The sequence below is a fragment of the Staurois parvus genome, unplaced genomic scaffold (genome assembly GCF_062004578.1).
Source record: "Staurois parvus isolate SC_StPar_1 unplaced genomic scaffold, SC_StPar_1.0 ptg000114l, whole genome shotgun sequence".
NCBI lineage: Eukaryota > Metazoa > Chordata > Amphibia > Anura > Ranidae > Staurois > Staurois parvus.
Window position 1 is genome coordinate 3,962,055 of NW_028317910.1, and position 25,383 is coordinate 3,987,437.

The window sequence follows — 25,383 nt, forward strand, 5'->3', positions numbered from 1 at the left end:
AGTAATTATAACCAATGATTCAGCTATGATGCGGATTACACAGACATACAGTTGGGGATGCTTTTCTGTCTATGAAATTGTACACAAATATAGCAGAGCAAATGTATGACAATGTCAAAATTGCATCAAAGTTTAGTTTCAAGTAAACTCTACAATAAAGGGTTCAAAATGTGGCTGTTACAAAGTTTCACAGTACACTAAATATTAACAAAGGCAAGGTTTATTTTTACTTCACTGTTCATAGATAAGACAAGACAAAGGCACCTGACGTTTCAATTTCACGTGAACATAAAAATTACAATGGCTTTTTTACAGCTAGCAGGGTTTCAGTGATGAGATGTCCCTGCAGAAAACCATGTCTCTGCTCTGACCAGAATGGTGAAATTTCCCTAACATAGTTGGTGTCTCCATCTCTCCCAGAACCGTGACATTTTCCTGCAGTATTTAATGTCTTCTCCTCCCCCACAATAGTGAGATTTCCCAGCAGTAGATGTCCTCACCCTTCCCAGAACATGACAATATTTCCTCGCCGTGGTTGAGGTCGCTGCTCTTTTCACAATGTTTAAAATCCACTGCAGTGGATAGTGTCTCCAATACATACAACATGACACTATTCCCCTGCAGTGGGCGGTGTATCCATTCCTGCAACAAATGTTGAGATCTCCCTGTAATGAATGAGGTCTCTTCCCCTTCCAACATAGCAATATTTTCCTGCAGTGGATGGTGTCTCCAATACATACAACATGACACCATTCCTCTGCAGTGGACAGTGTATCCACTCCTCCAACAAATGTTGAGATCTCCCTGTAATGGATGATGTCTCTGCCCCTTCCAGCATAGCAATATTTTCCTGCAGTGGATAGTGTCTCCAATACATACATCATGGCACTATTCCCCTGCAGTGGACAGTGTATCCACTCCTCCAACAAATGTTGAGATCTCCCTGTAATGGATGAGGTCTCTGCCCCTTCCAACATAGCAAAATTTTCCTGCAGTGGATGGTGTCTCCCCACTCCCACCAAGGCAAAATTTCCCTCTTTCCAAAAAGCATCAGACTAACATTGCAGAATGATTTCGATGTACAGATCTGAGAATTATAAATGAGAGATCTTTGCACCACAGTCCCAAATATTACAAGAAACTAGCATGTGATTCAACACACTAGCACCCACACAAAACAAACCATTTAGTGTGGAGTCCATCTTAAAAATTACAGGAATGTAATTTTTTTGGGGAAATTTGGTGGCACAGTCCGGGGATCCAGGGGGAAGCCTAAGCAATGCCCAGCATTTTCTTTACACTTTGCTTGTAGGTGCTGATACTGTCCTCCGTCTCACCTTGATTGCGCAGGTTCAACATGGCACTGCGGTATTCCTGAACACTGGGAGATTGGAGTATTTCCTCGATGGAGGTGCCACGAGACTTCAAAAGAGTCTGTAGGGTGTTCTTCTCGGACGTGCTGCCCTCCCAGATGTACTCATCCATGTCACTGTCCTGTATCTCGCTCTCCCATGCTTCAGTTTTCTGAAGAAAAAAAAAAGTCAGACGTCTCAAATTATAGAAAAGTACTGTGCAATTAGCAGAATTTACATGATTGTGTCATCACCAAGCCACCATCTCAGTCCAAAAAAGTAGATGATAATCCTGGGAGGACAGAAAACCAGATGAAGGCAATATCAGGAGGGAGTACTGTGATCGGTTACACTGACATAATACTTATCATGGAAAAAATATATCTGATGACAGGTCCATTTTAATGCATATCTGCAATTCTCCTTATGGTGCTGCACATGAAAAATCCAGAGTGCAAAAGGCAGCTGACAACTTCTCATGCGCAGCAAATGCAACCTGCATCAATTTTTTACCTAGCAAGGGAGGTGCATTAGGAGTGCTGTGAGCCACTAAGTGCACAATACAATCACAAATCCTTTATCACTCAGAAAGAAAGAGGACCAGTTCTGGTTTTCAATATAAAACACCTGCACAGGTGGAGAATATATAGAATAATGTATACTTCTATGTACAGTATAGCTGATTTTCATTTTTTAAATTTTTGATTAGTCTATGCTATAGTTACAGGTCATTCCAGAGACAACTCTAAAAGTTTGGATTTCCCATCACTTTGGTTTCACTCATCACAACAAATAGAGGGGGTGAATCTCCCCAGTGGGGACACAATCCGCAATAAAATACTGACAGGCATCTATTTCCCGCTCTCATCCAAAATGAAACAAGTCTTTGGCTATACGTACACTTCTACCACAGAGACTAAATTCTCAGAAACATAAATATTACACAAAAATTTAAAACTTGATTGTTTTGCAAACTTTGATAAAACATATTAAAAACGTAAAATTAAAAACCTGCCATTAAATAATAAAATCTGCATGGAAAGTATTCCAAACAGTGTTAGAGTAGGGGGCTCAGGTAAGTATTGAGGGGGATGGGGGCACTGCTGCACACAGGTTTTTTACTTTCATGCATTTAAAAAAAAAAAAAAAAGTAAAAAATTTGAGCTTTTACAACTACTTTAACGCATTCTCTGCATTAATGTAAAAAAAACCTTCTGCATGCAACTTCCCCCGCCAGACCACCCTTATACTTAACTGAGCCCAATCTTGATCCAGAGATGAGCAAGACAGCATAGGCTCTCTCGGCATGCTGCCTAATCATTGGCTGAGATGAGACACAGTAGCAGGAACAGCTTCCATCAATCACAATCAGTGGGGAGGGAGCAGGGGGTGAGGCTGAGCCCTACACTGTGTGTCTTATGGCAACATCTTGCTATGGTGGGCATTTGGTGGATGGGAGGGGCTCAGAGCATCATTGGGGGACTTGAGAAGAGGAGAATCGGGGCTGCTCTGTGCAAAACCATTGCACAGAGCAGGTAAGTATAACATGTTTGTTATTTTTTTGGACATAAAAGTTAAACCCTGAGGGCCAGTTCACACTACATACGTAGTGCTTTTTCTTCTGCATTCAAAATGCACAGAAAGTAGGTTATATGGTTGTCAATGGCATAGTTCACATCAGTGCTTGCAGTTCCAGTGCATTCCAGTTCCAAAAAAAAAAAACCAAAAAAAGCCTGCATTCTTCCTGCACAGAACTGTACTGGTACGCTGTAAAACACACAAAAAACACACCGGAACGCACCAAAAACTCACTGGAACGCACATGTCCCTATTTAAATTGAAGAAAAAGAGAGGGGGAAAAAATTAAAGCATCACACACACTGGAACGTGTCAAATACACACCGGAACACAGCAGAAACGCATCTGGACTGCTTTTCTACAGTGTGGGGCTCCTTTCACCCCTATAGAGTTTGCTTTTTGTCCTTTTTTGCAACATTTTGGTCAGCACTTTTTTTTTGTTAACCACTTGCCTACCAGGCACTTATACCCCTTCCTGCCCAGGCCAATTTTCAGCTGTCGCACTTTGAATGACAGTTAAACGGTCATGCAACACTGCACCCATATGAAATTTTTATATTTTTTTCACATAAATAGAGCTTTATTTTGGTGGCATTTAAATCGCTGCTGGGTGTTTTATTTTTTTGCGCTATATACAAAAAAAAAAAGTTTTTCTGTTTCTATTATAAAATTTTGCAAGCAGGTAGTTTTTCTCCTTCACTGATGTGCATTGATGAGGCCGCACTGATATTCAGCACTGCTGGGCGGCACTGATCATCAGTGCCCTGATGATCGGTGCTGATCCGTCCTCTGACAATTGCCAGTTATTGGCACTACTTTCCTCACACTGTGACAGTGTGAGGAAAGTGCAGCCGATAATCGGCAACTGCATTTACAGGCAATCTGCTGTGTCATTGGACACAGCTGATCACGTAGTAAAAAGCCGCTGTGATTGGCCTGTTACCACATCTTGTGATCAGCTGTGTCCATAGGACACAGTGATCATGGAGATGGCCAGGGGAGCGCAGGAGAGCGCGCCCTGGGAAGACGTCATACGACACCCTCCTAGAACTGGACAACCGCGCTGTAGCCGTCATTCGACTACAGCGCGGTTGGCAAATGGTAAAGTGGAATTTTTTTTCATTGCTTGGCAGAATAAAAATGCAAAACATGGAAGAAAAAAAACCACTACTATGCATTTCAGCAGCTTCTCCATTGAACTCTATTGTAGCAAAAACGCTGCTTTCTGCTTTTAAAAAAGTCCCATTGGAAACCATGTTAAATGGACTGTAGCACGTTTTTGCAAAAAGTACTAAAAAACACGTGAAAACGGAGTCTGCACCGATAGTCTAGTGCATTTTTTTTTCTGCATCAAAAATGCGCGCACAGTGTTTCCCATGTATTCCAATGGCTCTAGTTCACACCAGTGCAGCAAGTTCCAGTCAGTTTCCGGTGCAGAAAAAACAAGTAGAACATGCTGCATTTTTTCTGTACAGAACCGTACTGGAACATAGCAAACTGCACCGGAACTGAGTGTGGTGTGAACTGTAAGCAAAAACATTACCGGAATGCATCCGGAGTGCATTTTTGTGGTGTGAACTGGCCTTACAATCACGTTACTACTGATAGCTTTGCATAGATAAAACATAGATAAACATCACGTATCATTGTACAAGCAAATATATCATGTAACCTATTGGAATAATTGTTGCTTTTTGCATACAACAGGTTAGCAATCAAGCTTTGTAGGTCACAAATCCTTGTCAGATTTTGGAAATGTAGCAACCAGTTTGTGGTCTGTTTATTGGATGTCTGAAACAGAACAGGGGTTCCACAAGGCCAAGGCTGCTCGCCCTGGGATTCCCCCCCAAGTCCTGCCACTCAAAGCATGTTCGCCGGGATCATGGAAAAATCACAAGTGTCAAAGAGGCTCATAAAATATGCAGAGCAATCAAAGCCAATTCATCCGGTGAGGAGCTGCTCAATAATTCATCAGCCACTGAAAGGTAATGAAAGCAGCCCGGGGCTTGTGTGCGGGGGACGGCCTGGAATCAGATGGCACACAGTGAATTCTGGATCCCAGCAACACCAAAAACAATGTGGAAAGGCTCTGCCAAATCCACAGACTGGTGCCAAACTCAGAAATTCTCCTGAGCCGTTTCAGGAAAGCCCGTTCTTATAAACAAGTGTATGTGCACCAAATTGTAAATGTTTTTATTTTAAAAAAGGTAAAAATTCTGTGTGACCTACAACAACTAGATGTTCACTTTCCAGGCTGTAAAAGCCATTTATTGGCATATCAGTAGAACTGGTTTTGTGAAGCAAGAATAAAACATGTTACAGCTGAAGTTTATTCTTCTATTTTCAAGTTCCTTTTTCCTTCCCCCATCCCTCCCCATCAACATTTTGAAATTATTAAATAGTGCAATGAATTAAAACCTTAGTTTACATTGCATATTGAATGTTAAACCTAGTGACATCACCACTAGGTCTCTGTGCTTCAATATGTAATCCAAGCATATAATGGCCAGTGGCAGGGGCTAGCAGGGTGCTGTACACAGCCACGTGAAAGCATCATAGCACCGTCTCAATACTTCGCTCAAGAGCCTTCCGCTCTGATGCAAGCAGTGGGCACGCTCCTGGGTGGGGTTATGCAAATATTAAAACACCTTGATGGACGGATGTCAGTGTGAAAGAAAGTGCATTCCCAGGCAGGCTGCATGTGCATGCAAATATTCTTAAGTAATGCCCACATGTGATGCTGAGCCTCCATGATTGAAAGAACTGGAATCTAATGAATGAAAGGGGCAGACCAGGAACAGTCAGGCTGGGGAGGAAAAGAGCTGGATGATGCTGGACATCCTCCAGCCAGGAAATGAGATGGACTGACTTGCTACAGTTTGAGAAGCTCACGGTGTGCCACGAAAACAGTAAGAGGAGCCTGTACAACTGCACAAGACTGAAGGGAAGAGTAGAAAACAGATTTTAAAGTAGAACTTTACTCCTTCCAGTGTGAGGGAAACTCTTGCTCTATACTGAGCATACCTGCACATTATGACACACTGATCTCGTGAGCCCTCCAGCAGTGATGTGGAGTTCTTGGCTCTGCCATTGGGCAGATGATGAAACTCCCAGGTATTTACCGGGGTTAGACAGAAAAATGAAAACACTACATGGTTTGCAGGTGTGAAAGTGATGACACGTTTCGCATTGAAAGTAGAAGTAATGTAACATTCTTTTACTTCCGCTGTGTGATGAGACACCTAGCTAACAGGTGGGAAATCTCACTTTCGGCATTCATTGCGTGCACTAATAGGACAGAGTCATTGTCAGAGCTTACTGAACTTCAAAGAGGGCAAATTGTTGGTTCCCCGTTTAGCTGGTGTACCTGTGACTGAAGTATCCAATTTATTTGAGTAGGATTTCAGAGCTCAATCTCAGTCCTGTGAAGACTTAGATTGAGCTCTGCAGTCACTTTTGCAGCAGTTGATTTCTTATTCCAGGTCACAATCCTGAGCAATGTCTTTTTGTCTCTTTCAGTCAGTTGACCACGCTTATGATTATCAAACGTCATTTTCTCAGAATATGCCGCCATAACCTTTGATACTTTACTATTGCGATACAGCAAATAAATTGGCAACTTCAGTCACAGAGACACCAGCTAAGCAGGCACCAACAATTTGCCCTCTTTGAAGCTCAGGAAGTTCAGACATGACTGTATCACTAGCAGCGCATGCAGTGAATGACAAAAGTGAGGCTTCCCACCTGTTAGCTAGGTGTCTCATCACACAGCAAAAGCAAAAGAATGTTACATCATTTACGCTTTCAAGGAGAAACTTGTCATCACTTTCACACCTGCAAATCATGTAGTGTTTCCATTTTTTTGCCTAACCATTGTATGTGCTTAAGTTAACATTGTACCAAAAACCTTACAGATGCCGGGAATGAGCTGAGGGTGTACACTGCACAGTAGACAAAGTACACAAAATTAAACACATTTGTTTTTTGGCAGATCAGAGTTGGCATATCTCTTGCTGCTGATAAAAAAAAAAAAAGCAAACAAACCAACCAACCAATCTACCTCTCGGTAAATCTTAATTTTTGGATTTAGCAATGCTGACCAAAACTACAGCATCCCCTGCCAGTGAACTGTGGTATTTCAGCAGAACCATGAAATGGCATATTTTCTTTGGGAATCCTAGTGCTAAAGAGGTCAGGTGGAATAATGATAGGAGACATCACGGTGTAGATACAGCTTTCCAAGTAAGATGGGAGCCCCTCCATTTTTCTACCAAGAGAAGTCCCAATCAAATATGGGAATCTTAATTTTTCAAGGATTTAACCTTTAAATGAAACACTTACGCAGGACTCATGGTAGAGTACTGTCAACAAGTACATGGCGTAATCCTCGTTCTGCCTTTTTAATGGACACCTGAATAATAAAAAGAAGAAATGGTTACAACCATACTGTTGCCCTCTGGCTGGCACAATGTCCAGCACTTGAGTCAGAGAATGAGGCATAAATAAGAACACATTCAGTCACCTGTCTGTCTGGATTGTCAAAGTATCGCTCTCTGCATTGTACCGAGACCCTACAAGTTTAATCAGCTTCTGCCTGGCGTGTTTATCCAGATTCAAACTGGACAGTTTTATCTATAAAGAAAAAAAAAAAAAAAGTAGCAATTCTAACCAAAAACAGTGAATGTAAATCCATTAGAACTACTTATTTTATATAAGCATTAAATTACCTGACTGGTCATAAATTACATAACTTCATAAAACCCCTTATTTTTCAGTTATGTGATGAAGTCCATGTACTTCTGTTAATTACTGTCCAATAGTGGGGTGGAGACAAGTATCAATGTGTGACAAAGCTCTGCTGGCCCATGGGTGACATAGGCTCTAAGTGTCTAATCTGCTGATCAGTTGCTTGATTGCACACCATTAGTCCTGCTTTCAGAACAGATTGAACAACGAATATCTGCAAAACCCACCGGCCAGCAGGGAGAAACATGCACGTCTAAAGGGATGTCAGGAATGTGTTCTTTCATATCACTTGGGCAAGGCTATGAGTGTCCCATGTGGAGGATTCATAGGGAAAAAAAAAAGTACATCGCTTCCTGCAAGGGAAAAACTCTGAATATGCGCACTACCGAGTGGTGAATGCTGAAGATGGATATAGTAATGAAAAATGTTCAGCACACAGCATCATCAATTAATTTTAAAGCCAAAGACACTTTAGATATTAGATGCAAATGTTGGCACCTGAGGTATATTGGTAAACACAACTTGGGGGGACGACGACACAGTTCTATACAACACAATTTCAATACACGTCTGAAAACATGCATTAAGGGAAATGTTCAGAGGGGAAGCAAAAGAGAAACAGAATGTTAACCGGTGTTTTATAAAATGAGCCACCACCAGGATCCCTGTGCTCCATACTCACTAGTTCTAAAAACAATGCTGGAAAAACCACTGGATAAAAAAACGCTTGTAATAGCGTTTTTTAGTATCGTTTTAGTAGCGTACAGAAGCATTAGCATTTTAGTAGCATTTTTACAGTACATGTTCAGAAAAAAACCCAAAAAACAAAAAACACTATTAGGAGCGTTTTAGTAGCGCTTTACAGAGTGTTTAGGCTATTTAGCATTATTTGAGCTTCAGCATCTAGGAGCAGAAAAAAAAAAAAAAAAAAAAACGCTAAAGTAGTGTGCATGGACACCATTTAGCTTCTAGGAGCAGAAAAAAAAAATGCTAATAAATAGCTTCTAGGAGCTTAAAAAAAAAATGCTAGTGTGCATGGGGCCTTAGGCCTCATGTACACACAAACTCCCCTAGATGTTAAGCACTCGTGGCAGCAGAAAAAAAAAAAGGTAACTGCAGCAAAAAACACGTGTAAACGCGGTACCGTGTTTAGCGCATGGACGTTTATTCATTTAATTGGCAAGAGTATTGCCCACTGATATGGATAAACGCCCAAAGCGTTAAACGCAGCTAGCGATTAGACACAATTTTGCTGCGTTTAGCATTTTTTAGCCAAAACGTTTCTCTCTTGAACGCAATTCTTCTGCGTCCAGGAGATAAATGTTCAACTGACCCTAAACACGGTTAAAAGCTTATGTGCACATGGACACATAGGCTTTTATTCAGTGGAGTTCAGGGGCTTTGGCAAAAAAAAAAATGCCATTAGCTCCTAAACTCATGTTTAGGAGCAGCAGTGTACATGAGGCCTTAGGGCTCATGTACACGGGGAGTTTGAAATACTTTTCTGACCGCTGGAAACCGACTGCTAGAAAACGTGGGTTAAAAACATCAGTTTAGCCGCGTTTACTTACTGCGTTTATGCGCGTTTGGGTTTAGAAGTGTTTTTTAAAAGATAACCTCAGGAGACCCTCCCAAATGCCCAGAATGCACTTAAAAAATAGTAAATAATTAACTATTTCAGACATTTTCTGAAAAATAGAGGGAGCAGAAGCAGAGAGAGCACTACTTTCGGATGGGTGTTGCAACGGTAGCAAAAGTGGCTTGTGAACCATGCTTGGCACTGTGGGAGGAGCTACATAGTGGTGTAATGCCTCTGGATGCATTCTGGAGTGCACACAACACTCCTTGTGCTTTTGTACTGTGTTTTGATGTGTTCCAGTACAGTTCAGTGCAGAAAAAAAAATGCAGCAAATTCTACCATTTTTTTCCTGCACGCAAAACCTGGAACTGACTACACTGGTGTACATGGAAAACGCTTTCCATGCATTTTTGAAAAAGAAAAAAGGCACTGGACAGCATCTGGATATGGACCAGCCCAAAAACACATCACAAATGCGTTTACAAGAGTTTGGCGTTTGAAACGCCGGTAAATTCTGCTCCTGAACGTGATTTTTGTGCTTTCAAAAAGAAAAAAAAAATTCCTGTAACCAACTTCCTGCAAACGACTGTGTGTACATGGACACATAGGAAAACATAAAGGAGAGTTCAGGAGCTGCTGGAAAAAAATGCACAACTGCTCCTACACTTCAGTTTAGCAGCTGCAGTGTACATGAGCCCTAAGTGTGCAGAATTATATTGCAACTAAATGAAAAACCATTCTCACATTTAACTCAAAATGTAAAAATCAGTGACCAGTATAGCCATCTTTCTTTTCAAAAACAGTCATAAGCCTTTTATTCATGGAGTCTGTCAGTTTCTTGATCTGTTGACAATCAACTTTTTGTGCAGCAGCAACCACAGCCTCCCAGACACTTTTCAGAGAGCTGTACCGTTTCCCTTCACCATACATCTCCCGTTTAAGAAGGGCTCATAGGTTCTCAATAGGGTTTAGGTCAGGTGAGGAATGGGGCCATGTCATCACTCTTTCATCTTTAAGACCTTTACTAGCTAGCCACGCAGTGGAGTACTTTGATGCATGCGATAGAGCATCATCCTGCATAATTACGGTCTTCTTGAAAGATGCAGACTTTTTCGTGTACCACTGCTTGAAGAAATTGTCTTCTAAAAACTGGCAGTAGGTTTGGGATTTGATTTTGAGTCCATCTTCAACCTGAAAAGGTCCAACTAGCTCATCTGTAATAATACCAGGCCATCCCAGTACCCTCCTTGCTGGCGTCTGAGTTGAAGTGGAGTTCTGTGCCACAGACTGATCCAGCCATGGGCTCATCCATCTGGTCCATCAAAAGTCACTCTCATCCTAGCAGTCCATAAAACCTTTGAAAAATCTGTCTTCAGATATTTCTTGGCCCAGTCTTGATGTTTCAGCTTATGTGTCTTGTTCAGTGGCGATTGGGTTTCAGCCCTCCTTACCTTTTCTCTAAGCACTTAACACCTTGTACTTCTGGGCACTCCAGGTAGGTTGCAGTACTGCAACATGAGAGCATTGGAAGACAATGGGATCCTGGTATCTTCACGTTTGACTTTTTTCAAATCTTTGGCAATTTGCATCTTTTTTTCTCAACACGTTTCTTGCGACCCTGTTGACTATTTGAAGCGAAACGTTTGATGGTTCTGTGATCACGCCCCAATACAATTTTTGACTTTTCAGAGTCAGAGAGTCAATTAAATCTCTTTTTTGGCCCATTTTGCAAGAGGGAAAAAAACTGCCTAATAATAATGCACACGTTGATATAGGGTGTTGATCTCCTTAGGCCACACCCTCCACTACACAAATACACATCACCTGATATGCTTAAATCCAAGAAGCATTCACGTTTATACAGCTTGGAGTTGGACAATATGCATAAAAATGATGATTTGGTCAACAAATACTCACTTGCCTAATAATTGTCCACACAGTGTGATTTTATGGCTAAAGTTCCACTTTAAAGAATGCTCAATAACTTGTTCTTTGGGTGGTTATCTGAAAACTTATTTGACAAGGCCAAAACAGAACATTCAAGCCGGACCATCCTGTGGCCAATCAGAACATTTACAAGGCTTGACTCGTAGTCAGAGCATCAGAACATTTAGCACCATCATGTAACTGTATAACTTAGACACTGAGGAATTCTTCAACCCAAGATTTGTGATAAGGTGCATTATGCAAGGGAATACTACAGATCAGACATGTTCTCCATTAGAATAGGGCACTCTGCCCAAAACTGTCAACAAAGCTTTTGGCAGATGCTGAGGAATGAAACCATCTGCAGTCTATTATATCTCTCAGGGTTCCAATTGATGAGTTCCCACCTGCTGTGTTCATTATGAAGGGCTCCCACCTTCCCTGCACAGAGTTCCCGGGTCTGCATACCCACTGTGCAGGAACCTCAAAACTCCCAGGTGGGCTGGAACACAGTTGGGAACAATGGCAGGGAGATCTAACTGGCAGAGTCTTCAACAGGTTTAAGATGCCTGTGGTTGAATTAGCCCACTATTTTCTTTTGTATTGGAAATACCACTTTGGAGTGGAGTGGACTGGCCCTCTAAAAATCTCTCAAGAAATTAAACATGATTATATTGGCTTGCTGTGTTTTTGATACATTTCTCAGTTTTGAATAACCTATATGCTACGAACAGGCTGTTTAGCTCACCTGCAGAGTCACTACCCTGGCTTTTGGGTTGTGAATTGACGGCCCAGCGAAGACATAATCTACAGACGACAGCTCTATTGGGAAATGCTGGTTGCACTGGTCATCATCGGAGAGCACAGCGGGCCACTCATTGCAGAACTCTATAAAATATAGAAAACACATCATGTCTGCCTGTACCCAGAAAACAACTGCATCGTCAGAAGCCAATCTGCTAGGCTTCAATCAAAAGGACCTTCTTATTTCTCATTATAAAATAGATATGCTTATTAACAATTTTTTTTTTTTTTTTAATAAAAAATGTAAATAATAAAGCATGTTCCTACATCAAAAACCTGAACCATCTACAAGCCTTAAGAATTAAAATCGCTAGTTTAAAATACATCTAAACCCAGTAACAAATCTGTAATATATTGCAGCTTGCCAGTCCTTAGATTGCATTTGTTTTTCTTTTTTTTCCACCTGGCGGTCCTGCCAGAACCACAATTCCTCCTCCAGGGTGACAAAAGTCACATACTATATCCATTGGTGTATTTAGGTTTTGTGCTGCCCTAGACAACACAAAAATTGGCCATCCCCCCCTCCCCCGCAGAGAGAGCTTGGCACCGACCAACACCCCCAAACCCCCATGGAGAGAGGACTGACATTGATCAATAACACCCCTGTCCCCCCACCCAAGAGAGCCTTCCACTACCATCGCCCCTCATATACCAGATGCCCAACCCCCGGGAAGAGAGAGAAGACACTCACTTTCACAGCTCCGGACATCCCCGGGAATGAGAGTCGGGCTCTACATATACCATCAAGCAGTCTGCAATCTCTCTCGGTTCCCACCTGGTCCCCATGCTGTGTGTGCCCCTTCTTCTGTCTCTTCTTCCAGGGGGCGGTGCTGTCCCCCCTGAAAAATGCAGCCCTAGGCAAATGCCTTCTGGTAAATACGCCCCTGACTATATCCATGGATGAGCAGTGTTGTCACTCCAGGATGAGACTGCAGTAACAACCCCTCTTTTCTCTTTAACAGAGGGGAGGTGTTCTGTAGTTCTCACAGAGAGCTGGAAACAAGGTTACTGTATTGAATTCAGCACAGACAGAGCATAGGAAGTTATCAACTGACAGGATCATCAGGTATTTTTTTAACTTATGATCAGATGTAATGAAACAGCATGTTTAATGGACAGAAAAAAAAGGAGCAAATAAGAGACATTCATTGTTGTGGTTTGCATAGCCTTCAAAGGGTTAATGCACCCACAACTGTGTAGAGGGTGGGTGAAGTCAATAAGGGGTCATGTTACATAGCAGCTAGTTCAAGGTCTCCAGGAACCAAGAAAAAAAGGATTGCTCGGGACTTTACATCCCTTTCAGGAATTGCAAACTTCTTTTTTCCTACCCTGCAGGATGCACTTTTACTATCTTCAACCGCACCAAGTAGTGTGGGCCCAGGGTGATGGTACAGTGTGGCGACAGTCAATTAATTTAATGCAAACTACTGCACTTGTGAAGGGTTTTATTACTAGGAGCTATGCAATATTACAAAGTGCCTTCCTGTCTGACTATCCATTGAAATCAGTGCACCCTGATGTAGGTGCCTTTGAGACTAAACAGAGGGAGGAAGCTCTGGAGATTACACATACTTGCTCTTTAAATACAGCCCAAAGGCTCCTGAAAATTTAAATTAATCAGAGCCCATTACACCCCAGAGAAACTCTTGAAGATGGGGGCTTTATCAGATCCTACTTGTATTAAATGCAGACGCGATCATGGGGATCTAATCCATCTACTATGGCGCTGCCCCAAATTGCATACGTACTGGAAAGGCATAGTGACTACCCTTAATGGGATGTTTCAAACCACTCTGTCTGTCAATCCTAAATGCTGTGTGTTGGGTATCCTAGGTAATTTACAGGTTGATAACTTTATCAGGGAAGCCATTACTAGGGCTCAATTTCAGGCCCATAGACTGATTCTTATTCCTTGGAATTCTTAGGATCCCCCATACATGCCAAATAGGTTAAATCTATAGTTACAAACACAAAGCCAAGGTTTTTTTTCTGCACACACAGTGGCACCCTTTTGATTTGTGTTTGTATGTTAATGCAGAGATTACTTCAAGGAGCTGCCTTCTAGTGTTGTCATACTATAGTTTACCAGCTGGGACTTGTGATGCCTGTACTTCCCCCATGGCCTGCAAGATGGTGTTCTCCCCCTATGCGCAACCTGTGCTACCTGCTTGATTTTTGTTTTAAATCTATAAGTAGTATGCTGCAACTGGAACGCTACATACTGTATGCCGACACAGGGGATGTCCAGGGAAATTTTAAAAGATCTGGGGCTTGTGGATGGATACCCCGGCCACTGAACTTATTATTGTGAGGTTATGTGTCCTAAACTCTCATTATTGGAATGTCTTTTTCCTATTACCATGGTACTGATGATGACTGTGTGTCTTTACTTGCATAACAATTGTGCTGGATTGATGTAGATGTTTTATTGAACTCAGTTTTTCCCACCCTAAGACCTCAGTTCCACTCCCTCACTGTGGCAGAATATGGGATTTACTAAAACTGGAGAGTGCAAAATCTGGAGTAGCTCTGCATAAAAACCAATCAGCTTCCAGTTTGTTTGTTTTTTTCTTTTAATTGAGCAAGCTGAATTTAGAAGCCAACTGTCTACCATGCACAGCTGCACCAAATTTTGCACTCTCCAGTTTTATTAAATCCACCCCTTATCTGCTCTTTGCTAAGCAGAAGTCTAATGTAAGCAATTCAAGGAAATAAGGGAATTTAGCAGGGATGGAAGATGACTTCACCGATTAGGATTTTATGCCATCTTCTACCCAGCCAACAGATGGCATTCTAGTCCCATAGTATCCTTTTCAGTGGTGTTGAAAGAAACCCTGTTTATAAAACTCAGTAAGTCGCCACAGCAGAAAATCCTCCCTTATTCGACAAGTAAAAGGTTTCAATAAGACAAGGAGAGTCTCACAGCAAGCTGTATTTGCCAGCTCTTTAGCTACCCAATAGTACTCCGGACATCTTCTTTCATGTATTAATGTAAATTGTGAGAATAAAGGGAAGAAGAGCTCCATAATGAAATACAGATATGAGCGACCTGCAGGTATTCCTCTGTTTTTACTGTCCCCACCCCCCAAGATTTTACTGGCCAGAAAGCAGAGCACTTACCTTTCAGAGCTGCACAGTGCTTCCTAATAGCCAGAGGGGTTATGTGCAAGAAGTTAGGAACCTAGAAAAAGGAACAAAGGAACAGCATGTCTTCACAAATATAACTTGAAAAAATAAATAAAAGGGCAGGACCCAAAAAGTTCATCAAGTTCAGAAGCGCAACGCCAGCTATTGCCAACTGTGCCGCCCAAGAAGAAAGAGCATGCCAGATAAGGCAACAAGTTTGCTTTAATGTCCCCTCCTCACCATCACATGTGAGTCACAAGCTCCTCAATATTCACAGCTACTGGGTTTCTTATTTGCTTAGGTGAATGATCAAGATGGAGGGGAAGCAGACTGAAGGCAAGTGTTTGTGCTGCTGAGAGGGAGACATTAAAACCAAACCACGGGCACTTTTTTTTTTTAAACCATAATTAAATAAGCACAACATATAAATCAAAAGGAAAAAAAAGGAAAAAAAAAAAGAGCTTAAAAAGGAAGGAGCAGAAGGAGTTAATTAGAGTTGCTTAGTGTAAACTAAGTGTTAATAAGGGAATTAAAGCGGTATACATTTCATTTTTTTTTTACTTTTTCAAATTGCTTTAAATTACTTTTTATGCAGATATACCTTAGATCTGCAGATTATTGAAACAGAGTAGATGCAAAACTAATAATGCAACTTGTATCTGTCTCATGTCTGAACAATGTTTATAAACACTATCAGATAGTCCAAAAAGGAAGCAGCCAGGTATTGGCTAGGTTCACATTACTGCGGGTCAGGAACGCGCAGAAAATTGTGCACATTCCTGACCCATAGGCAAACACGCTACTCTTTAGCAGATAAGCATCACATCGGCAAATTTGGTGCATTCTGCAATACACCAAACCGCACGGTGCCATAGCGCCATGCGGTTTGGTCTTGTGTGGTTTAAAAAGAAAAAAAAAAAAAAGGAAAAAAACGCTGGGGACTTTGTTCCCTACATTTCCACTGATAGGGCAGCCCACTGAAATGAATGGGCTGCCTACAAACAAAAACACAAGTTACAATATTCTGAACCTACCCTTATGGTCAAATTAATCTTCAAAAAGAAAAGTTAGCATCTACTTGATACATTGCACATCTGCATTGCTTTAATGCCTCTGAGTCTTATTGACCAGATGCTCAGCTGGAACTGTCTGGATTCGTATCACATTAACGTCAGTGAACATATAATGCAATTAAACACTAATGCTACAGCAGTAAGACTCCATTCACACTTGTGCGACTCCAAACTAGCATGATTTCTAGTGCGACTTTGATCCGACTTTACACTCTGTAGATCAAAGCTGCATCAAAGTAGTGCAGACACCAGGGGCAGACTGACCAATTGGAAACTCGGGCACTGCCCGAGGGCCCGGGGTCAGTAGGGGGCCCCATGAGATGCCCCTGGTACCTTTTTCATAGGCTTTTTTGAGTTTAGGCAAGGACACAGGGGCCCCATGAGTTGTCAGAGTGCCCCTGGCAGGCACCTTTTCAAAGTCACATTGATTTGAACAGATGCTACTGAAAAGAATGGGCTGCGACTTGATGACCAAAGTTGCATGACAAGTCGCACAAGTGTGAATGCAGCCTAAAGTGATTTTTCTTGTTGCAGCTTGACACATGCACAGTAATTCATTTTTACCTTCATAAGCTCCAGATTACCATACTTGTCTGGGGGTGCCCCCATCTTCACGGGATAGCCCATTCGCACAGGAAGGGGAACAGCTGATGGCTTGAAAGACGCTGCTGCCGGATACACGTTGGTCCAGTCTTGATCCGGAAGCATTCTTTCCGTACGTGAAGAAAGAACCTGAAGCAAAGCATTAAAATGAACCAGGATCAGTTTTCTACAGAGATTGTATAGCACCAACATATTGCAGAAGCTGCTGAACAATTACATTTTTTGACTTCCTTAAAAAGGAGGAAAAGTGGATCAGAACTAAAAGGAACCAAAATCACTTCTGCTGCTTCCTTAGTCTCCTCATGTAAAAGTGACAGAAGTGAGAATAAATCGGTCCATAGAGGGCACAGACAGCAAATAAAGCATGATGTGAGGCAAAAACAATCCACTCCACTGAATCGTGAGCGTCACTGTGTCTGACTGAATGTTCTAACGCAGGAAGCTTTATACAGTTGAAGGTTCCAGGAGTCAAATGCATTACAGAAATGCATGTGATGGAGGTAAACCACTATAGCAGTGACCTACTGTTGCAGTGAGAACCTGGACCTGGTTCCAGCTCTGCCCATGCATCCTCGTAGATGGAGAGCTGTGCCCGTTCAATGTAAAAGGTATAAGCCCAAAAGCTATATTTGGGTCTATAACAGCATTGCCATATGCCCAAGTACAGCAGCACCCAGTCATTTATGCCTATGGGAGACCATATGCTGCACCTGGGCTTTCCCGATTGAGAAGATGCCAGCATTTACATTGAAAAGGATCAGACACACACATGACAAGGACTCTAACAGGAAGTGCCATTATGTGATTTCACTTCCAACATAAGAACAGTGCAAAAGCATTGTTCAGCACTATGTTTACATTGCCCACTGTCTGCACTCTATAGAGCACTCAATAACAGGATCAGAAACCCAGGAGCTGATCGATTTAGTTCCTGATCTCAGTGCTGGACTGTGGCTTTTACTGACAGACCGTGGTTCCAGCACTAAAGCCCACCATCAGTCTGTGTATCCTGCTCTGCTCCAGAACAGTTTATAGACTGAATGCTGGCAGGTCACTTGCTGGGACCAAGAAGTTAGAACCTCAGTCAAGTTTTTATTGTTCTTCAGTGACACCAGTACAGAAATGAGAGGGGATATGGGTCATGGGAACAAAAAAAAAAAAAAAAGTCAATAAACCTCTATCCAAGGCTTTAGCTTTTCCCCACGGTACTGAAAAAATGTGCCTTTACTGCACTTTCTGTTGGAGAGTCTCTCAAATGGAGAGACTTCCCAACACTTCCTGTCCCCCCGACATGTGAGAATCATCACCCCAGTAGGGACACACTGAAAAGAATAAAGAAAAACCCAGGAGGGAGGTTCCTCTTTCCAAAACAAAGAAAGAAAAGTTTTCAAGGAAATTAGACTTAACCACTTGCCCTCCAGAGGATTTACCCCCGTTCCTGACCAGGCCATTTTTCTTGCGATAAGGCGCTGTGTTACTTTAACTGACAATTGCACAGTCATGCAACGCTGCACCCATATTAAATTTAGGTCCTTTTTTTCCCCCCACAAATTGAGCTTTATTTTGGTGGTATTTAATCGCCTGTGCATTTTTTATTTTTGGGCTATAAACAAAAAAAAAAACTAACACTTTTGAAAAAAACATATCTAGTAAAAATTTTTAAAAAAAATCAAATTTCGTCATAAATTTAGGCCAAAATCTATTCTGGTACATGTATTTGCTAAAAATAAAAAAAAAAAAATCCCGATCATGTAACTTAATTGGCATCTACAAATGGCGGTGTATATACTGGATTTATTTTTTTTTATACTAGTAATGGCAGCGATCAGCGACTTATAGCGGGACTGCGGCAGGCATTCTGACACTGAGGGTGAACTGACTAACTGTCACTGACATCCCCAGTGACACTAATACAGTGATCAGTGTAAATAAAAAAAAAAACGGTTACGAATCGCATCCTATGTGAACAGTTATCTCACAATGCCACTATACTCTGTGCGAGTTTGGAACACATTGCTCTACACTCGCACAGGACCATTTTTTTTTTGTAATCAAATCAAAAATCGCACTGCATAGATGTGAAAGTCCTTCATAGAAAACAACGTATTTTCAGATGCCATGCGAATCTATGCATTGCGGATTGCATCTGATCCACATCAGATTCACATCAGTGTGAACTGGGACTAAGGATCCATTCATACCTGGGCGTTTTGGGATCGCAATTTGCTGCAATTCTGCCCGTGATCTCAAAACGCACTACAATTGCAAAAGGCAGGATCAGGTGCCAATATTTTCAATGACATCTAAAACGTAGAGCGGTTTTGCAACAATTGTTGCGTGATTTATCATGGCAAATCATATCATGTGAACCTTGTCGCCCCAAAAAGGAGCAGGAGCTTCTTTATGGCGACAAGCTTCATTAAGTTCACGTGACATGATTTACCATGTGCAACTGCGGTACAATCGTGGGAAAACTGGACCGCGTTTTAAGCGAAATTGAAAATAATGGTGCCTGGCCCTTCATTTTGCAATTGTAGTGCGTTTTGAGATCAAGGGCAGAATTGCAGCGATTCTGCTATGATGCCAAAATGGCCAGGTGTGAATGGAGCCTCACGGAGTGGATACCGGAGCTTGATTTGGCTGCACCCAAGTGCGAGGGTAACCAGAAGGAATAAAGTTTATTTTTTCTCATTTTCATAATTTTAATAAATTTCCACACCCCTGATCACATGCTATTGTTGTCCATAGTTCTACCTTCAAGACATCTTACCACTTTGCTTCTGTCCATTTTGGGTTTCAAACGCGGTTCTCTGTGGGCTGGAAATGAACACAAAAATATAGAGGATTAAAAAATGCAATGCTACATACCGGTTTAGCTTGGATATGAATGGTTAGTGTGGGTCACACATTTTGTTTCCCTAAACCTTTTAGTATGTGCTGTGTGCATGTCATACACAAATGACATTTGTAATCTTTAACAGATGACCTTTACTAAATAAATTCCCCACGTCATAATAAATATGCTGCTGCTGTATGTTCTACAAAAGCTCCACCTTTCATCATTAATGCGGTATTAGGCTCCAAACCAAAAATGTAATATCTATTGTAGATTTCCAGTCATTAGATGTGGTGGCTGCATTAGTTTTCTTTTTCTGCCCTCTATTTTCACCTGGTGATTTGGTCGGTAACACACCTCCTGTATTATACAGAGACCACAATGGATGAAGGAGAACGGGGGGGTCCATTTGGACAGCAGCACTGTCAGTCTGGGGGGAGGAGAGTGTTAGATGTACCGTACTAGCAGATTTAGACACACTAACAAAATGAAGACAAACTAATACATTACAAGCAGTTACACCTTTTGAGATAAAGGTTTTCCGAAAATTAACCACTTCCTGATCGCCCTATAGCGGAAAAATACAGCTACAGGGTGGCACGGGCGCGCAAAATCACGCATATACACATGATTTTGCATTTTCGGGTAGGGGCCGCTGTCAATCACCAGGCCCCGGCCAGTGATTACTCTCCAAAGCCCGGTGATTACTGAGGATCTCTGAAGGGGAGGAGGACTGCTTTGTTTACTAACAGTCCTCCTCCCTGTCAGCTCAGGCACACTGTTTTGGATGGATGTGCACAGCCATCCAAAGAAGTGTACTTACAGGGAAGTACACAGACACCACCCCCAAGTAAAACACTCCCAGCACACAGCTAACCCTTTGATCGCCCTCCCCCCATGTTAACCCCTTCCTGCCCAGTGCCATTAGTACAGTGTCAGTGCTTTTTTTTTTTTAGCACTGATCACTGTATTGGTGTCACTGGAGATGTCAGTGACACCAAGTCATTTCCCCCCAGTGTCAGGATGTCCACTGCAGTCCCGCAATAAGTCGCTGATCGCCGCCATACTAGCGAAAATTAAAAGAAAAAAAAAATTCCAGTATATATCTCGCCATTTGTAGATGCTACAACTTTTACGTAAACCAATTAATTTACACGTATTGGAATTTTTCGGCAGACATGTCGCAGAATACATTTTGGCCTAAATTTATGACGAAATTAATTTTTTACTGGATATGTTTAATAGCAAAAAGTCAAAATATATTTTTTCCTCAAAGTTGTCGGTCTCTTTTATAGCACAAAATATGAAAAAAAACAGGTGATCAAATACCACCAAAAGAAAGCTCTGCTCCTGGGGAAAAAGGATGGGTGCAGCGTTGTCAGTTAAAGTAACGCAGCACTGTAATACAAAAAATGGCCTGGTCAGGAAGGGGGGGGGGGATCCTCAGGAGGGAAAGTGGTTAAAGCAGATCATTGTAAACATTCCTGCTTGTGGTAAATGCTTTGTCTCTTCCCTCTTAACTGCTGCATCTACAGGAGAGCATGTTCTGTGGAAAAATAGCAGATCGACTGGCTAGATCAACAGGTAAAAATAGGAGAAAAAAAAATGTTAAAAGAAAAAAAACAAGAAAACAAAACACGCAATGCAGCCATCACATCTAAGAATTGGTAAGCTGCAATATAAAACATTTTTGGGGTTTAACCACTTGCCCTCCAGAGGATTTACCCCCCTTAATGACTAGGCCTCTTTTTGCTACTTGGCGCTGCACTAATTCAACTGATAATTGCGCGGTCATGCAATGCTGCACCCAAACGAAATTTCCGTCCTTTTTTCACACAAATAGAGCTTTCTTTCGGTGGTATTTGATCACCTGTGCGCTTTTTATTTTTCACGCTATAAACATAAAAAGACCAAATATTTTTAAGAAAAACGATATTTTTTACTTTCAGCTATAAAAAATATATAGTAAACTCAAAGTTAGTTATAAATTTAGGCCAAAATGTATTCTGCTACATGTTTTTGGTAAAAAAAATCCCAATAAGTGTATATTGATTGCTTTGTGTGAAAGTTATAGCGTCTACACACTATGGTATAAATACTGCAATTTACGCCATTTTTCTGCTATACAGCGCTGCGCTAGTTTAACGGACAATTGCGCGGTCATGCAATACGGTACATAAATGAAATTGACATCCTTTTTTTCCCCACAAATTGAGCTTTCTTTCGGTGGTATTTGATCGCCTGTGCTTTTTTTAATTTTTTGCGCTATAAAAAAAAACCAAAACAATATTTTGGACTTTTTGCTATAAAACATGTCCAGTAAAAAAAAATTTTAAAATCAAATTTAGTCATAAATTTCTGCCAAAATGCATTCTGCGACATGTCTTTGCTACAAAAAATCCAATACGTGTAAATTAATTGGTTCACATGAAAGTTATAGCGTTTACAAATGGCGGGAAAGATACTGGGATTTTTAATTTTTTTTTACACTAATAATGGCGGCGATCAGCGACTTATGGTGTCAATCAGCGACTTATGGCGGCGATCAGCGACTTATGGCGGGACTGCAGGACTGCAGAGGACATTCTGACACTGGGGGGGAACTGACTTGGGGTCACTGACATCCGCAGTGACACCAATACAGTGATCAGTGCAAAAAAAAAACAAAACACTGACATTGTACTAATGGCACTGGGGAGGAAGGGGTTAACTTTATTATTCAGTGACAGGGTTAACTGTGTGAGTTGAGTGTTTTACTAGGGGGAGGGGGTGTGTACTGCACGGGACACGCTGATCAGGAGAGATAAACTCTTCTCTCCCGATCAGCCTGTCAGGGAACTGACAGAGAGCAGAGCTACTGCAGCTGAGCTCTCTGCCAGTGATTGCCGCTAATCGCCGGGACACAGCCGGTAACGACCGGCTGTGACCCAGTAACGACCGGCTGTGACCCGGCGACTGACATCCGCGGCCGTGATCGGCGGGACAGGTAGGGTGGTGGCGCGCCTCGCGCGCGCGCGCCCCCTACGTGGTTTTGCCCTGCCAACATATTTCTACAGTGGCTGGACGGCATGTTGTTAATATTGCTTTTAAAAAAGTGATTTTTGAGCTCCAGGTAGTGACTTTGTCTAGGTTGAGATGAAGTCATCAGTCTGCTATGGGAGGCAGAACTTCCTCAGTCTCCTCTCCCCACAGATCAAACCATACATTGTAATATGTCACAAGGTCAGGGGCTGATCTGTGTCAGACATTTGTGAACTCAAGAACTGCGCAGACACCAGGGTTTACATGATGATGACATCTCAGTCCAGGAAGTAGATGGTGACCCTGGATGATGCTGAACAAAGATGGTGCCATTCTTCTGGAGAGAAGAACAGATGAAGGCATTGTCTGGGGGAGCACTGTGATCTCTGGGGGAGCACTGTGATCTCCGGGGGAGCACTGTGATCTCTGGGGGAGGTCATAAATACCTGGAAGTCCCACACTGACATCTTACACATCCAAGACAGGTCCACCTAATATGCTGAGCTCACCCTGTGGGCTGTGGCGCCCCCTTATGGTATTCTATCTAGTCTCACCCCAGCCAGAGGAACTGTCATGGTGGTATTTGTAGTTCCACCAACAGAGGACCCCCTTGAGACATGTAGAAGGCACACTAGAAATTGTACCCCTCTGCTGGAGAAAGCAGGCATGCTGGGAGTTGCAGTCCATACGTACCGTTTCCTGACACGAACGAGTCATTGGCGTAGTACCTCACCCACCCCGGGGCCACACCGCACAGCCCCGGGGGCCGAAGGGTCATACACACCCGGCTCAGCATGGACGCCGCCATCTTGCAGCACCCAGACTACGAAGAGCTGGGCAGGACAAACCAGGGAGGGGCGGAGTAACGACCAGCCTGCCAATCACAAGATGAAGGCGGGACAAGGCCCTCTGATGTCTACGCCCACTGCTGTCAGTGATGCAGTGTGCTGTGAGTACGGAGATTCAGCTCTGGTGCTCATCACTGAGCGATCATCTGTCCATGTATGCCCGACCAGTTACAGTATAGATTCAAGATCATTTAGATATATTCATTCATTCTACAATTTCATTTATTAATAAACAATTATTAACCACTTTCCCTCCTGAGGATTTACCCCCTTAATGACTAGGCCTCTTTTTGCTGTTTGGCGCTGCACTAATTCAACTGATAATTGCGCGGTCATGCAATGCTGTACCCAAACGAAATTTACATCCTTTTTTTCACACAAATAGAGCTTTCTTTTGGTGCTTTTTGATCACCTGTGCGCTTTTTATTTTCTGCGCTATAAACAAAAAAAATACTGAAACTTTTGAAGAAAAACAATATTTTTTACTTTCGGCTATAAAAATATATAGTGAACTCAAAGTTAGTCATAAATTTAGACCAAAATGTATTCTACTACATGTTTTTGGTAAAAAAAATCCCAATAAGTGTATATTGATTGATTTGTGTGAAAGTTATAGCGTCTACAAACTATGGTATAGAATAGATAATGGAATTTCGCCATTTCTTTTCTATACAGCACTGCACTAGTTTAACTGACAATTGCGCAGTCATGCAATATGGTACATAAATTAAATGTATGTCCTTTTTTTTTACACAAATAGAGCTTTCTTTCGGTGGTCTTTGATCACCTGTGCGCTTTTTATTTTTGGCACTATAAACAAAAAAAATTTTGAAATTTTTTTTTTTTAAAAAAAACATATTTTCTCATTTCTGTCATAAGAAATATCCAAAAAAATTCAAATTTCGTCATAAATTTATTCCAAAATGTATTCTAATCCATGTTTTTGGTTAAAAAAAATCCCAGTAAGTGATTTTTGCTCTTTTTTAATTTATAGTGATTACTTTATGTGAAAGTTATAGCGTCTACAAACTATGGTATAGATAATGGAATTCACACAGCTTTTACTTTCTGACTGCTCATCACATTTCTTGAGGTGCTAAAATGCCAGGACAGTACAAACACCCCCAAATAACCCCTTTTTGGAAAGTAGACACCCTAAGCCAGTGATGGCGAACCTATGGCACGCGTGCCAGAGCTGGCATGCAGAGCCATCTCGGTGGGCACGCCAGGAAGAAGAGGAAGATGAGCGCACACGGACCACGCACACTGACCGGTCATCCAGATCTCGTCCACACTGGACCCCCATCAAACTACATCTCCCACATGTCTCTGGGGCCAGGGTGGGTGTGGACGAGAGGAAACGGCTCCTATGCGGATCTGGCACCAGGGGTGATGTAGCCGGGGATGGGCGTGGAAGAGGAAGAGGCTCCCACACTGCTCCGGGGCCAGGGGCGATGTGTTCAGCGTGGATGGGAATGAGCTGCTGGGTTGGAAGCCATACCGACACTGCCAGAGGTGAGATTAACTGCTTGCAGTGTCATCCATCAGTGCCCAGCAGTGTCGCCTGTCAGTGCTGCCCAGCAGTGCCACCTGTCAGTGCTGCCCAGCAGTGCCACCTGTCAGTGCCCAGCAGTGTCGCACATCAGTTCTGCCCATCAGTGCCACCCATCAATGATGCCCAGCAGTGCCGCCGATCAGTGCCGTCTGTCAGTGCCTCCAGTTGGTGCTATCAGTCAGTGCCGCTTATCAGTGCCCATCATTGCTGCATATCAGTGCATCACCAGTGCCTCCTCATCAATGCCCACCAGTGCCGCCTCATCAATGCTACCTATCTGTGCCGCCTCATCAATGCCCATCAGTGCTGCCTATTAGTGCAGCCTCACCAACGCAC

At 42.3% G+C, this 25,383-nt stretch overlaps 1 protein-coding gene across 1 annotated transcript; it reads right to left on the bottom strand.

Annotated features, from left to right (window-relative positions):
* Positions 1-202: 202 nt before the first annotated feature.
* Positions 203-23,489, bottom strand: MRPS35 (mitochondrial ribosomal protein S35). Its single transcript, XM_089671741.1, has 8 exons — positions 23,338-23,489; positions 19,558-19,604; positions 16,749-16,916; positions 15,106-15,166; positions 11,930-12,069; positions 7,453-7,562; positions 7,272-7,341; positions 203-1,524 (listed from the first exon to the last, which is right to left on the bottom strand). The coding sequence occupies exons 1-8, from the start codon at positions 23,450-23,452 to the stop codon at positions 1,273-1,275; spliced, it is 963 nt and encodes a 320-aa protein (XP_089527867.1). The 5' UTR covers positions 23,453-23,489; the 3' UTR covers positions 203-1,272.
* Positions 23,490-25,383: the final 1,894 nt, after the last annotated feature.

What these genes read in the sequence shown, in the direction of transcription:
- MRPS35 (XM_089671741.1), bottom strand. Translation starts at nt 23,452, where the DNA reads ATGGCGGCGTCCATGCTGAGCCGGGTGTGTATGACCCTTCGGCCCCCG. An exon ending in GTAATCTGGAGCTTATGAAG is followed by an intron (nt 15,167 to 16,748) that starts GTAAAAATGAAT and finishes TCCTTTTTCTAG; the next exon opens with GTTCCTAACTTCTTGCACAT. An exon ending in TTGACAATCCAGACAGACAG is followed by an intron (nt 7,342 to 7,452) that starts GTGACTGAATGT and finishes TTTATTATTCAG; the next exon opens with GTGTCCATTAAAAAGGCAGA.